General features: G+C 43.8%; 1 protein-coding gene across 1 annotated transcript in view; it reads left to right on the forward strand.

Moving 5' to 3' along the window:
• CPZ (carboxypeptidase Z) overlaps positions 1 to 14,571 on the forward strand; it is a 154,240-nt gene extending 139,669 nt beyond the window's left edge. The window contains exons 10-11 of the mRNA XM_040419166.1: positions 8,590 to 8,689; positions 13,974 to 14,571. Coding sequence (XP_040275100.1) covers positions 8,590 to 8,689; positions 13,974 to 14,335 — 462 coding nt within the window. The 3' untranslated portion in view covers positions 14,336 to 14,571. The remainder of the gene's footprint in view (positions 1 to 8,589; positions 8,690 to 13,973) is intronic.
• The last annotated feature ends 1,203 nt before the right edge of the window (positions 14,572 to 15,774 follow it).

Consider the following 15,774-nt stretch of genomic DNA (forward strand, 5'->3'; position numbering starts at 1 on the left):
TAACATGACAAAAGTTCCTGTATCATCTATTGGGCTTATTGGAGGCTGTGCAGAGGGAAAGATATAGTAACAAGTTGTATTATTTTTTCCTGCTCTCACTTGCAGCTTCACCTCCTCTTCCCCTACAAAAACACAGAAAGTAAAGCTTTTCATCCTTCTCTCGAAATTTCAACCAGTTCCCAAAATGTAATAAACTAGAGCTGTGCACTGAACATTGCACCTGTGTCCTTGGCAGTAAAAGAACGAATCTTGACAAATTTAAGTTTTCCATCATTTACTTATTTGTGTTTATCCCAAGCAGCGATGGTTACTTTGTGTTGACTGACCGGAGTTGAGTTTTTATGTCTTCACATTACTTTAACTAACAGTGAAGCTATTGATACTGTTGGCGGCCTCGCTGGAGCACTGGAGGCTTTCTGAACAGAACATTAATGTTCCTTGTGGCGAGTTTTATTACAATATGAGTACTGCAGTTCAGACCACCAAGCCCATTCCATTTTACAGCTCTCTAGTGAATTTTTGTCTTGGTGAGTCCAATAAGGCAGGATAAAATCCATACACATTACATAGTAAAGCTTTCAAGATGAAAGATTTGAGCCGTGGAGACACAGTGAACGTCTAGCCCATATACACCAGAAAGCAAATACAGAAGCTCTGATAAAATCCACTGATAATGTTCACTCAATTAGAATATCTATTGCTAAAATTTGCCAAGACCAATCTAGAATATTACACGTGGATGCGCAACAGATCCACTTCTCAGGATGTGAGATACCTGCTGGATCGATTATCTTGAAGCCGGGTGAAACGGTTTCATGTAATTATTTTATGTCTTTATAGAAGCTTGTTTAGGAAAGTGCAGTACTTAAATAAAGTGTCTGGGATGACACTTCTAAAGTCAGTAATCCCGGGTACACTGAGCAGACGACGGGAATTAGCCTTTTATTTGGCAGACTAAGTGGCTGAATGAAATTAATTTGGGTACTTACTTACTTTAAAAGAAATGTTAGGCAGAGTGTATGGTGTAATGATCATGATCCTAGTGTGCAGCCATAGGGGTGCAGAGGCTGCAGTTATATTTGAGACATGGTGATCTAAGGTGGCCATTAGTGATGGATGAACATCGGCCAGGACGTTTCGCGAACGATCAAATGTTTGCGAACAGCACATTTGCGGCTGGCCCCATTCACTTTAATGGCAGGCAAACCTGAAAAACCTTCAAGTCATATTTTCAGCCACCAAATACTTACTAGAAGTACACAAATAGTCCCACAACATGGACAGTAAAATACCAGAGGAGGATCAATGGCAAAAGTTCGCGCAAAAAATATGTATTTTAATTAGGAGCCATTTTTAAGCGTCTTAGAGGAAAACTCTCAAAAAAGGTGCCCTGCTGGAGCCTAGAAGAATTTTATTTTAGGCCACGGGAGTACAGACCCCAAAAATTAGGCATTTACCTGACAGAAAAGAATAAGTGATTATGTGGCTAGAGGTATATTAGATGGTCAGTGGATAACAATTTAACTGTAGGCCAGTGGAGTACAGGCCCCAAACATTAGGCATTCACCGTACAGAAAAGATCAAGTGATTATGTGGCTGGAGGTACATTAGGCGGTCACTGAATAACAATTTTTCTGTAGACCAGTGGAGTATAGGCCCCAAAAATTAGGCATTCACCTGACAGAAAAGAACAAGTGATGATGTGGCTGGAGGTATATTAGACAGTCAGTGGATAACAATTTTACTGTAGGCCAGTGCAGTACAGGCCCCAAAAATTATGCATTTACTGGACAGAAAAGAATAAGTGATTATGTGGCTGGAGGTATATTTGGGGGTCAGTAATTAACAATTTTACTGCAGGCCAGTGGAGTACAGGCCCCAAGCATAAGCCATTCACCGGAGGATAAAGAACAAATTATGTGGCTGGAGGTATATTAGGTGGTCAGTGGATAACAATTTTACTGTAGGCCAGTGGAGTATAGGACTAAACTGAATAAATAAGAAGCCGTTTGGGTATAGGTACCTAGTAATTACGTAGAACAATTTAATTGGAATAATGGTCACCTTTAATATTTAACTTTTAATAATATTTATAATAAAATAATTGCCCTTAAATGAGGTGCAGACAGACGAGAGAGGGGTGGGGATCCACCCTACTCATGGTGAATGTACAGACACTTCTAGGGAGGGAATAGGGAAAGGGGGAAGGGGAATGCTGGGTCTCAGCCCCTATTATTACCCTGGTAAAAGGGCCCTTTTCCTAGACACCGCAACCTCCTATACAGCCCCTAGTGTGTCCCTAAGCAGTGCTCTGACTGCCCAGCTTCGTCCTGAAGGGGAGGGAAAGAAGGGGGAAGAAAATCCCTAGAGACAAATAATGTACACCACTCACAGAAACGCTCCCAGGTCCCTGGAAATGACTGTAAATATAACACTAGACCTACGAGGATCCGTGTCCTGAGAGAAATAGTGTGTTTAGGGTGTCACAGGGTGATCACCCAACACATATACATATAAATTCCTGCTGAAAGAAACAGTGACATAGAGTGGCCCGACGCGTTTCCCTGTTGCGTTACAGTTCGTCAAGGGCCCACAGAAATTGACATCAGCAGCAGTAGCAGTGGCCTGTCCTCAAGTTGGGGCAGGTCACCAAGATTTCAAACAGATTATACTCAGCATTAGTTAGTTCGCACCAGCTGATATGTATCATGCCTCCCTCACACACCTCCCATGGTGTGGCAGTATAACATTAGCCGTAATCACAGATGGGGGTGGAGGGAATGTTACTTAGCTCGTCAGGAATAGCCGGTCAGTGGACCTGTTCCCACGATACAGACTGGTTCCAGTTCCTCACCAGTCTGTGTGCTGGATCCCGCGTGTGGCAGTACTGCCACACGCGGGATCCAGCACACAGACTGGCGAGGAACTGGAACCAGTCTGTATTGTGGGAACAGGTCTACTGACCGGCTATTCCTGGCCTGATTTTCCTGGCCTGCCACTGCACGACTAAGTTCAGGACGTGTGCCATGCACGGCACGTGTGTCATTTTGCCCTGTTTCAGCATGCTCAGCAGATTGGCACCGTTGATGCACACCACTTTACCAACTGTCAAATTAAGCAGGATTAGCCACTGATAGGCCTGTGGCCACAGAGCTGAAAGCAGTGCCGGACCGGTGTGACTCTTGGCTTCTAGGCACAACAGCCGCAGCACAGCATGGTAACGTCTCACCTGGCATTAGTAACCACATATATGAAGATTGAAATTAGGGTCTAAATGTGACAGTTATCCTTTAAGTCCTCCGAGTCCACCAGTTTATATGGCAGTAGTTGGTGGGCTAGCAGTTCTGACAAGCCAGCGGTCAGCCTTTGGGCAAGAGGGTTATTCGGCGTCATCAACTTTTTTACGCTCGAACATTTGGGCCACGGAAGCCTGCCTTCTGCCAGATGAACACGGTGTAAGGTGGAGTGGAGGACAAATGGGAGGAAAAGAATAAAAGGCAGGACGTGGAGCGTCGGGAGTGTGGCTTTGTGGGTTCTTACGGCGTTGCGCCCACATGGCTCAGTGATGGGAGTCCAGGTTCCTACTTAAGGTGGTCGTCCCTAGGTGAGTGTTGGGCTTACCGCAACGTATGCTTTGACAGCACAGGTTGCAGATGGCAACACTATTGCCAGCAGCTGACACGTTAAAAAAAGCCCACACTGCGGAGCCATGTGCCAGCATCCTGGGAGCGCAAGATGTGACCGTGCATGGTGGATGGCTTGCTCCAGATACATTTGCAGTCTGCTTTTTGCCTCCTGTGCACTGCGAGTTCTGCCTGCTTCTCCTCCCTATGTGCTGCTCCCTCTCTCCTTCTGAACTCCCCTCCTCTTCCTCTCTTGTGGGCACCCACGTGACGTCCATAGACACGTCATCAATGTCACCTTCAGCAGCACTGACATTAGAAATCTCGGAGTAGGCAGCAACAGCGGGACCACCCTCCTTGGACTGATCTGGGTACTGTCGCCAGACCACTGCGTGGCGGCTGTTGCTACCTCCTCTTCCTCATCCGATGCCAAGAATAGTTGCGCATCGGTAAGGTCTGGGAATGGATAGGAAAATAATTCCTCTGACTCGAGTGGAGGGGCTATGGTGGTGGTGGTGTCTTTGGTGGTGCACACAACAGACAGTGAGAAGGTTGCAGATACAGAGGATGAGGAGGGTTTAGAAGTGGAAGGGTGAGCCACTTAGCCAACTCTGGTGCGTCCTTTGAGTTAATCGCACGCACCTTCTCCAACTTCCCACTTAGGCTCCGCCCTGGTGCATCTGACCGACCCCTACCACCTCTGCAAAACGGCCTGCCTTTTCCTCTGCCTTTAATTTTCAAAATGACCCTGTGCCAAAGTCCCTAGAGAAGAGCAGTATTTGTGGAAGCAGGAATATTGCAGGCTTCAATCAGTATTTGGTGGAAGAGGGTATATTGCACCCCTCAATCAGTATTTTGCGGAAACAGGTATATAGAACACCTGAATCAATATTTGGTGGAAGCAAGTATATCGCACCCATCAATCAGTATTTTGTGGAAGCAGGTATATGAAACACCTTAATCAGTATTTTGTGGAAGCAGGTATATCACACCCCTCAATCAGTATTTTGTGGAAACAGGTACATTGAACACCTAAATCAATATTTGATGGAAGCAGGTATATCGCACCCCTCAATCTGTATTTTGTGGAAGCAGGTATATCAAACCCCTCAATCAGTATTTTGTGGAAACAGGTATATAGAACACCTGAATCAATATTTGATGGAAGCAAGTATATCGCACCCCTCAATCAGTATTTTGTGAAAGCAGGTATATCAAACCCCTCAATCAGTATTTTGTGGAAGCTGGTATATCGCACCCCTCAATCAGTATTTTTTGGAAACAGGTATATAGAACACCTGAATCAATATTTGATGGAAGCAGGTATATCGCACCCCTCAATCTGTATTTTGTGGAAGCAGGTATATCAAACCCCTTAATCAGTATTTTGTGGAAGCAGGTATATCGCACCCCTCAATCAGTATTTTGTGGAAACAGGTATATAGAACCCCTGAATCAATATTTGGTGGAAGCAGGTATATCCGACCCCTCACTCGGTATCTTGTGGAAACAGGTATATAGAACACCTGAATCAATATTTGGTGGAAGCAGGTATATCGCACCCCTCAATCAGTATTTTGTGGAAGCAAGTATATCAAACCCCTTAATCAGTATTTTGTGGAAGCAGGTACATCACACCTCTCAATCCGTTTTTTTGGGGGGCAACAGGTATATCACACCCGTTGCAAATAGTTGTTCCAATAACGCTTGTCCCTCTATATACCTGCGATATCACAGCAGAATCGCACACAACTGCTGCACAATACAAATGCACTATAATATACTTTCTATGTTAGAAAGTATATTATAAATATATCACACCCCTCAGTATGTTACACCTATCGTTAGCACACCTACGCCAGTCCTTAAAAGGACTTTTGTGGCCCTATTGGCTAGCGTTTGGTGTCCCTAGCAGTCTGTCCCTGCTCCACAAAGCAACCTCTCCCTACACTGGCAAAACATAGAATGTAAAATAGCTGCCAGATTGGGTTCTGTTATAGGGTGGGGGTGTGTCCATGTGCTGAAACATCTCAATTGGCTGTCCTGTCCCACCTGATGTGTGTGTCATGGGTCAAAGTTCGGCAAAATGCAAGAGGATATGGCACATGCGAACATCGCTGTATGTTCCCATGTTCGGCAAATCATGAAACGACCTCCGGGCGAACCACAAGGCCATCTCTAGTGGCCATACCACTGATGGCTAACCTCCAGTAAAACTACGACTACCAGCATGCTCCATTCATTTCTATGGAGTTCTGACACCACAGCTGGAGTGCCGGAGGTTAGCCATCACAGCCATAAACATTTTATCTTTCTTTCTTTCTATCTATCTATCTGTCTATCCATATATCTATGTAATTTATCTTCTGTCTATATCTAGTTATATTTTTTATAATTAAAAACAAAATGGTTAATTCTACCAATTAGATTTCTGCTTGCATTCTCTTTTCTATTGTGACAGTTATTATACATATGACCAAATGATATCCATGTATTTGATATGATATTATGTGTGGTTATGCTACCACGATATTTAGATCTTCCTGCATGATTCCAGGAGTTTTATTTTTGCTGAAGTTTTTCTATATATTAATTATTCTGTATATGAATAATTTCACATCCCTTTCTCAAGCAGCAGTTTTTCATAGGAACTACTACAGTATGTGCAGAGGAAGTACCGTACTTTCTTTCTTCTTGTTGTTGGAGTTCCCCATGATTCAGTCTTAGGTATTTTCCACTATCTTGAACGCAGCAGCCAGGGTCACCTATTTGTCGAACCGTTACTCCGATGCCTCCGCCCTGTGCCAGTCATTGCACTGGTTGCCCATACAGTATATCATTCATTTTAAACTTTCCATTCTCACCTACAAAGCTGTCCACAATGCTGCACCCCCCTACATCTCTTCCCTCACCTCTGTCTAATACCCTACCCGTGAGCTATTCTCTGCCAATTACTTACGACTGACATCTACCATACTCCCGTTTTCAAGACATCCCCTGTGCTGCACCAGTTCTCTGGAATGCCCTACCCCAAGCAATTAGGTTAATTCACAAAATACATAGTTTTAGGCACTCCCTAAACACATCTTTTTAGGGTGGCCTATCACATCCCCTAATCTGACTGTTCTCAATCCACCCCCATTCAACATCATTCTTCTAAAAGGAATCCTTTCATCAAACACTATCCACCTCATCCCACCCACTAAGAAGCACCACAGACATCGGCTGTTAGCCGTTCATGCAGCTTTATATCTACTCCCCTATTGTGTTACGATGGCTGGTCCATTGTACAAAATAAGCACTGGTTATCTTTTGTGTCACCACCATCTCCTCATAGATTGTAAGCTCTCGTGAGCAGAGCCCTCATTCCTCTTGTCTAAATTGTTGACTTGTTTGTTGCTATTTGATTATATTTGGACATGAACCCCCTAAATGTAAAGCATTGTGGAATATGTTGATGCTATAGAAATAAAAAATAATAATAATAATAATGATAATTATTATTATTATTACTTTTATTATTGTTAAACTGATCCTTCATAGTATTAGTTGACACCTACATTCTCTTGTAGATTGTGCACATCCAGGTTTAGAGAAATTATCTGCACCTAGTCTGATAAAATGTGCAGCCTACTAGAAAAGGACCACACCCGATATTTGACATTTACTGCTAAAATTGCCCCAAAATTCCGGCGTAAAATTTTGGCTTAAAGTAAGTCAACCAATAATTGGTATAAAGTTAGAAAACAGTCTATCCCTGCACGGCATTTATCATCCACCCTAAGCCCCTGTGATAAATCTACTGCAGGTCTACACAGCCTGGCTATAGGGCAATGATGGCTAACCTTCGGCACTCCAGCTGTGGAGAAACTACGACTCCCAGTATGCTTCATTCATTTCTATAAAGTTCTGAGAACAGCCAAGTAAGTGTACATCTTGGTAGTCGTAGTTTTTCCACAGCTGGGATGCCGTAGGTTAGCCATCACAGATATAGGGTGTATTAAACAGCCCAGTTTAACAGGCGATTGTTGGGAGGGAAGCGTTCTTTCCAGGCAATCGTCTGCTCACTAGCGGAGGACATCACTGCTATTACATGCAGAGATATCCTCCTTAGTATAGGGAGGAGCGATCATTATACCATCTCTCTTCCCTATACAGAATCATCAGGGGCGGACTGGCCATAGACCCTACAGGGAAATCTCCCAGTAGGCCGATGCCCAGGGGGTTGGCCAGGAATATAATGATCTGTTGCACTCAGCATTAATTAATGTAGGAGCATCAGGTGCCCTCCTGAATTCCACTGTATTGCCGTCCTGAGGATGGTGGTATGGCAGTATTTTGTGCTGTATTGCTGAACCCACCTTCTGTCAATTTGGACTCACCTACTACATGGGGTCACTTTTAGGTTCTTTTCCAGGGCCACTTTAAGTTCCCAGTCTGCCTCTGTGAATCATTGTTTGCTGGCAGCAGATTATGATTAGACACCACAAACTGCCGCCTGCAAACAATGATTTTTTTAACCTGTCAAAAGATTTGGATTGCCCACTGAATGAGCATTTGCTCATTCATTGGGCAATCGGCAGCAGTATTATACTGCCAGATGATAACTCTAATAAGCGTTAATACGAACACTCATTAACAATCATCTGATGAAAAATCGGCAGGTGTACTAAAGCCTTAAGTTTACAATTACACCATCTATAAGATGCCCCAATTTATTTTTCCTCTAAGTTGGTGGGTTTGATACAATACATCCATATTACAGACCTGCAAAACACATGAGACATTACAAGTGTGTGATTTGAGATAAGACTATGAAGAATCAGAGTCTTTGTTATATCTTTATGCTTTGTAGTGACTGTGTCTTAGCTTCAAAGTTACCGTAATTTTGTTAGTAAATTTCACATATGCCTACAATTTGTTTTTTAATTTTAACCTAACCAATTGTTTGCCGTGTTACTATTAGGTACATCGTGGTATTAAAGGGGTAGTCAAGGATGAACATGGGAATCCAATAAAGAACGCTCGAATCTCAGTGAAAGGAATTCGCCATGATATAACCACAGGTATTATATAGTATGGTCGGAGAAAAGCAATTATATTTACTCTAAATATAATATAATATATATATACAGTACAGACCAAAAGTTTGGACACACCTTCTCATTCAAAAAGAGTTTTCTTTATTTTCATGACTATGCAAATTGTAGATTCACACTGAAGGCATCAAAACTATGAATTAACACATGTGGAATTATATACATAACAAACAAGTGTGAAACAACTGAAAATATGTCATATTCTAGGTTCTTCAAAGTAGCCACCTTTTTCTTTGATTACTGCTTTGCACACTCTTGGCATTCTCTTGATGAGCTTCAAGAGGTAGTCCCCTGAAATGGTCTTCACTTCACAGGTGTGCCCTGTCAGGTTTAATAAGTGGGATTTCTTGCCTTATAAATGGGGTTGGGACCATCAGTGGCGTTGAGGAGAAGTCAGGTGGATACACAGCTGATAGTCCTACTGAATAGACTGTTAGAATTTGTATTATGGCAAGAAAAAGCATCTAAGTAAAGAAAAACAAGTGGCCATCATTACTTTAAGAAATGAAGGTCAGTCAGTCAGCCGAAAAATTGGGAAAACTTTGAAAGTAAGGGCTATTTGACCATGAAGGAGAGTGATGGGGTGCTGCGCCAGATGACCTGACCTCCACAGTCACCGGACCTGAACCCAATCGAGATGGTTTGGGGTGAGCTGGACCGCAGAGTGAAGGCAAAAGGGCCAACAAGTGCTAAGCATCTCTGATTACTCCTTCAAGACTGTTGGAAGACCATTTCAGGTGACTACCTCTTGAAGCTCATCAAGAGAATGCCAAGAGTGTGCAAAGCAGTAATCAAAGCAAAAGGTGGCTACTTTGAAGAACCTAGAATATGACATATTTTCAGTTGTTTCACACTTGTTTGTTATGTATATAATTCCACATGTGTTAATTCATAGTTTTGATGTCTTCATAGTCATGAAAATAAAGAAAACTCTTTGAATGAGAAGGTGTGTCCAAACCTTTGGTCTGTACTGTATATATATATATATATATATATATATATATATCTATATATATATCTATATATATTATAATTATTAAATGAATATCACGAGTGGAAGACATTTTGTATTTTTCTAGATTTTCCTACTTATTTCATATATTTTCTGCTAAGATTTACAGTATATTGAGGGCTTTTCATGAATTATATAGAGCCATTCTCATCTTTGGCATTTATGAAATATGCACAGAATGCCATAAAAGATGTGGGTCCCAGAAATAGCCCCTGTGTGATGATTCTCTGTACTATTAAATGGAAAGGTGGCTATACTGGAATTTTGGGGAGTTTTGGAAAGAGTCCCTACCTGTTCATTGATGTTTACAGACAAACTGGTGGCCAGGAAGTGTTGAAGGGGGAATCACACTTATCCAGCAGTTATGACATCTCCTTCCTTAAGATATTGGGTTTAGACTTTTTTTTTTTACATATTTACATACTTTGTTGTATGTTGCTAGTATATAGTACATTGCAACAGCAGTTCGGATCGCCGGTGTTCACCTACTCACCACCGCGGTCCTAGGTTCCGTGCTCAAGCGAGCACTGCCCTCCCTGGCTGCCTCTGTCATTGCTTACATCCAGCTGCATTACAGGGCAGGTAGCGGCGGTAATCTGCTGCCGGTGTCTCTGTATGCACTGCTCCAGTCCTGGACTCTGCTCCACAGTTTCCTTTCTGCCCTGGACACAGCATGCCTTCTAGCCTATTTCCTGTAGCATCTCGGTAAGGGCCGGTGCGCATCACTTCCTGTGATGTAAGAGTTTTGCACGTGTGACCTGTGCAACCAATCCCAGCCATCCTGCACCAATTTTAGTGGTCCAGCCCCCTTCCTATGAGCCTGAATGTCCTGCAAAGGTTGTAGTTATCTTTGCTTGTTGTTATGCAAGCGGGTGTGGACCCACTGCACCAATGACTGGCTATACTCTGGAGGGGCGTGACTAAGCAACTACTTGGTCTTCACCAGAGCCTCTGATGGTGAGGATAGGCTTGGGCTGTTAGAGTAGTTGCCAGTTGCCACTCCAGAGCAGTCCCCGAGTCAGTGGCAGCTGACGAGGGGGTCAGAGATACCGGTGCAAGCACCGAGGGGAAGTACATAGTCAGGAAGTCTGGGGTCAGGGCAGGCAGAGATTAAGCAAAGTCTGTAACCGAAGTCCGAGGTCAGAGGCAGGTGGCAAGCAGGCAAAATCCAATAATTCCAAAATCAGGGTCCGGTACACAGCGAGGCAGAACTTGAAAAACACCTTCACACTTGTGTTCCTGTATACCTGACCCATGCTTGTGTTTCTGAACTCTGCTACCTGTTTGATCCTTACCTGTTTTGCCTTGACTCTCCTGTTGCTTATCTGGATTGCCTGACCTGTACCCAGGGGCGTCGTTAGGTCAAAACATTCGGGGCTGGAGCCCCGAATGTTTTTTCCAGTGCCCCGAATGTTTATGCTGGCCGGGAAGAGCTATACTCACCTTTTACTTCCTGGTCCTCGGCGCTCCACTGTGAAGGCTGCACAGCAGACTATACAAGAGGATTACCGAGTGGTGAAGAGCAGCAGCATCCGGAGCAGGAACTGTAAGTGTTTTTTTATTTTATTTTATTTAGGGGCTGATGGAGGCACTGGGGGATGAAGAGGGGCTGCTGGGGGGCTGATATGGGGCATTGGGGGGCTGATATGGGGCACTGGGGGGGCTGATGTGAGGCACTTGGGGGCTGAAGAGGGGCATTGGGGCTGATGTGAGGCACTGGGGGGCTGAAGAGGGGCATTGGGGGCTGATGTGAGGCACTGGGGGGGCTGAAGAGAGTCTGCTGGGGGGCTGAAGAGGGGCACTGGGGGGCTGAAGAGGGGCATTGAGGGCTGATGTGAGGCACTGGGGGTTTAAGAGAGGCTGCTGGGGGCTGATATGAGGCACTGGGGACTGATATGAGGCACTGGGGGGGCTTATATGAGGCACTGGGGGGCTGATATGAGGCATTGGGGGCCTGAAGAGGGACACTGGGGGGCTGATATGAGGGGCTAGGGGGCTGATATGAGGCACTGGGGGGCTGATATGAGACACTGGGGGGCTGATATGAGGCATTGGGGCTGATGTGAGGCACTGGGGGGCTGAAGAGGGGCATTGGGGGCTGATGTGAGGCACTGGGGGGCTGAAGAGAGGCTGCTAGGGGGCTGAAGAGGGGCACTGGGGGCAGATATGAGGCACTGGGGGGCTGAAGAGGGGCATTGAGGGCTGATGTGAGGCACTGGGGGTTTAAGAGAGACTGCTGGGGGCTGATATGAGGCACTGGGGACTGATATGAGGCACTGGGGACTGATATGAGGCACTGGGGGCTGATATGAGGCACTGGGGGGCTGATATGAGGCACTGGGGGCTTAAGAGGGACACTGGGGGGCTGATATGAGGCACTAGGGGGCTGATATGAGGCACTGGGGGGCTGGTATTAGGCTGCTGGGGTGCTGATATAAGGCACTGGGACCTTATATGAGGCACTGGGGGGCTGAAGATGGACACTGGGTGGCTGAAGATGGACACTGGGGGACTGAAGAGGGGCACTGGGGGGCTAGAGAGGGGCACAGGGGGCAGATATGAGGCACTGGGGCTCTTATCTGAGGTCTGATTGGGGGTCATTCACATTGGGGTCTGATCTGAGGTCTTATTGGGGTCTTATTAACATTGGGGGTCTTATTGGGGCTGTCAGCTGAGGTCTAATTAACAGTGGGGGTCTGATTGGTGGTCTGACCTCGGGTGTAATGAAAAATATATTTTTCTTATTGTCCCCCTCTAAAACTTAGGTGCATCTTATGGGCCGGAGCGTCTTATAGGGCGAAAAATACAGGTAAGTTTGAAAATGAGTTCAAAACTTCTGTCACTTCGGTCTGAAAATCTGAACTCATGCCCGCGCAGCCTGCAAGTAGCGGAACAAGTACAAGGGGGATTGATGGGTTACAACGTCTGTGATTAGTTTATAGTTGGGGGTTTGCTTCATTTTAAATTAGGCTGAGCATAGGTTAGGATGATCTGTGGGGTTGCCCAGACGGCTAGGCCATTCACTGTAGTTATTAACCCCTTTCAGCAGTCCCCCATTCACTGAAGGGGTGACTGCTGAAAGGGGTTAATAACTACTGTGAAGGCCCCCGATGCCGATGAGGGCGTGGCTTCGTGGGGTGGGGACGTGGCTTCACGTGGGCTCGTGCCCCGGATGTCTTTAGACCCTAGCAACGCCCCTGCCTGTACCTGTGCCACCTGCTCTGACCCATTGCTTGTTTGACTTCTACCTCATCCTTCTGTCCTGCACTGTCGCTCCTGATTATGACTCAGCCTGCTGACTATGACTGTACCTCTGGTACCTTGCACTGGTACCCCCTGGTCCACCTAGACCAGCTGCCTCGTGTGCCAATCCTCCTCAAGAGGTAGTGACCTTGTTTTCCCCTCAGGAAAGTCTATCCCCACCATCAGGGGTACTGCGAAGAATGATGGGTTCACATAGAGGAGGTTAGTCACGTGGCACAGTGGGTTCACACCCACCGGTAGTGTGAACCCACTATAGTGTATATGTCCTGTAGGTGGTTTCCTTTACCTTTTTGCTTTTTGTTTACTTTCAACATATCTGTTGAAAGTAAACAAAATGCAATAAGAAATGCATAAACAGTACATTGTCCCGGAGACAGGGCCTAGGACTGCAGGAATGAAGTGTAAGGGGTTCATCAATTAAAGCATTTGGAAAATATCCTTATCTGTTCGCCACATTTTCATGGCTGGGGGAAAACTAGGAACCAGGTTTCCCTGTATTTGTGCTGGTGTTCGCAGTGGTTCCAGGATATAAATGTTTGATGATAAATGTTTAAGTTTAAAATACCTCTTTAAGGGGTAGGTGTTCAGGCAGTCATAGTGAGGTAGGAGGTCAAACGGCTGACACATTTTAAGGAGCTATGATAGGGCTTCTTGGTGGTAGGGCCTCTTGAGACTGGTAAAATAACTAGTCTAAATGCAAAAATCTAAATAATAAAAACTGAAAAAGGAATAATTTAATAAATTACATTTATAATTGTTTTCCTAATATTTGCTTAAATATCGTTGATTGCTTTATCCTGTTGTTTTTGTAAATAATCCTAATTTATCTTCATAAGTGCATTTTGTATCTTCTGTTCTACAACTGTTTTCTGACATCCTTCGGGAGAGCTTTTCTAGATGCTGTTTCATCATTTATTCATAATAATAAGTATTGATTATATCCTGTTAGCCAACAGATTTTGTTTGTTTTTAAAGGCGAAGATGGAGATTACTGGCGACTCTTGATTCCAGGTGTCTATGTGATCACCGCAGAAGCTTTTGGCTACTCTAAGGTTTCCAAGAAGATCACTCTTCCAGCCAGAATGATGAAAGCTGGACGCGTTGATTTCATTTTGAACCGTGTTGAAATAAAAACTCGAAAGTATGATAAACTTATTCCAGAAGATATCTATGATCGATATGATCCACTCGATTCTTATGATCCTCATGCTCACCCAGGGCAAAGGGAACAAGGTGAAGGAGATGAACAGTCCCAAGATAGAGAAAAGCCTTGGTGGTGGTCATATTTTAGCATGTTAGGTAATAACAAACCATCATGGCTACTTAAAAACAACTAATTGTTAACATCTTAATGGTAAAGGACAACATCTGTGTTAATATTTTATAATTGTTACATTTCAGCCAACCTGGTTGTCTGGTTTCCTATATTGATGACCTATCTTGAGGAAAGGTTATCAATATCAGAGCAGTTTAAAGAGAACACAACAGTCTAACTGCTTTGATGATTTCATTGATAATTTTATTGGTCGTATGGCCATTACGTTAGTTTCTTTTCTTTATGCCCATGGGCAAATATTTTCTTCAGGATTTTTTGGGAACATTCCTGTATAAAATGTGTATATTTTTATGACATTGATGTAGTGAAAGATTAGTGCACAAAATGTAAAAATAAACTGAATGTAATGTTACTATACTAAGTTTTAAATGCAGAGGTTTGTAAAAAAACAACTTTTTTTCAAAATAAATATTCTAATACCAGCATTTCTATTCAGAACATGTTTATTTAGGCTTTTTTAAACATATAAATGGGTTCTCTGGAAATTCCACCAATCAGTTCTAGAATGTGAACAGGACTGGTTACTTCCACTGGCAGAACTTCCAAGATGGGTGATGGACGGGGCCTCTTTACAGGTTACAGTGCTCTTCAATAGATGGTAATAATACAATCCTGTCTATGATATGCCGTCATGGCTGAGCAGCCTGACAGGAAAACTTATCAATGTGTAATTTATGGAAATGTCAAAGTGAAGTGTGTAGTGAGAACTTGCCCCATCATCCCCTATGCAGCTCTGCAATTGGAGGCAACCAGTCCTGCTCACCTTCTAGTACAGGATGCTGGCGGCCATTTTAAATCATTCCTGAAGAACCTTTAAAAACTTTTATAAAATATCAACCGGGCATGTTATAAAATTCATATCACTGGGGCTCCTGTTGATTTCAAAAACATTCAAAAGTCATATATTGGAAAGGTTTCTGGAAAATTCTGCCACAAGCCAATTAAAAAACAAACAAAAATTAGCCATGATTAAATTATCTAAGGAAGTTACAAACTTGGATCTAGGGCAAAGAATATGTGAATGTCTGTATCCCTAATGGCCCACAGTAGAGAAAGGGGTACTACCAATATCATTTGTGGCTTAGGGTACAGAAAGTGTAAATGTTAATATCTGATGGTTTAAGGCAGATGTAGCTTTAATGTCCAAATGCCTGGTGGCCTAGAGCAGTGAAGGGGATAATACCAACATTGTTGGTGGTCTTGGGCAGAGAGATGGTTCGTGTTCAAATCTTTACTAGTCTAGGGTAGTGTAACAGTTAATCCTTACCTAGGATCTAGTGGATTACTTCAGCTTTGTTCAGGTTGAAACAGTAGGCCTAACACTGATCACCTAGCTTCCTGTTCTCTCAATACACTAATTATAGTGATCAGTGCAGGGAGGGGATAGGGAGGACTGTGCAGCCATACATTTGTCTATCATCACCCAGAGAATGATTATGT

The sequence above is a fragment of the Bufo bufo genome, chromosome 2 (genome assembly GCF_905171765.1).
Source record: "Bufo bufo chromosome 2, aBufBuf1.1, whole genome shotgun sequence".
NCBI classification, from domain to species: Eukaryota; Metazoa; Chordata; class Amphibia; order Anura; family Bufonidae; genus Bufo; species Bufo bufo.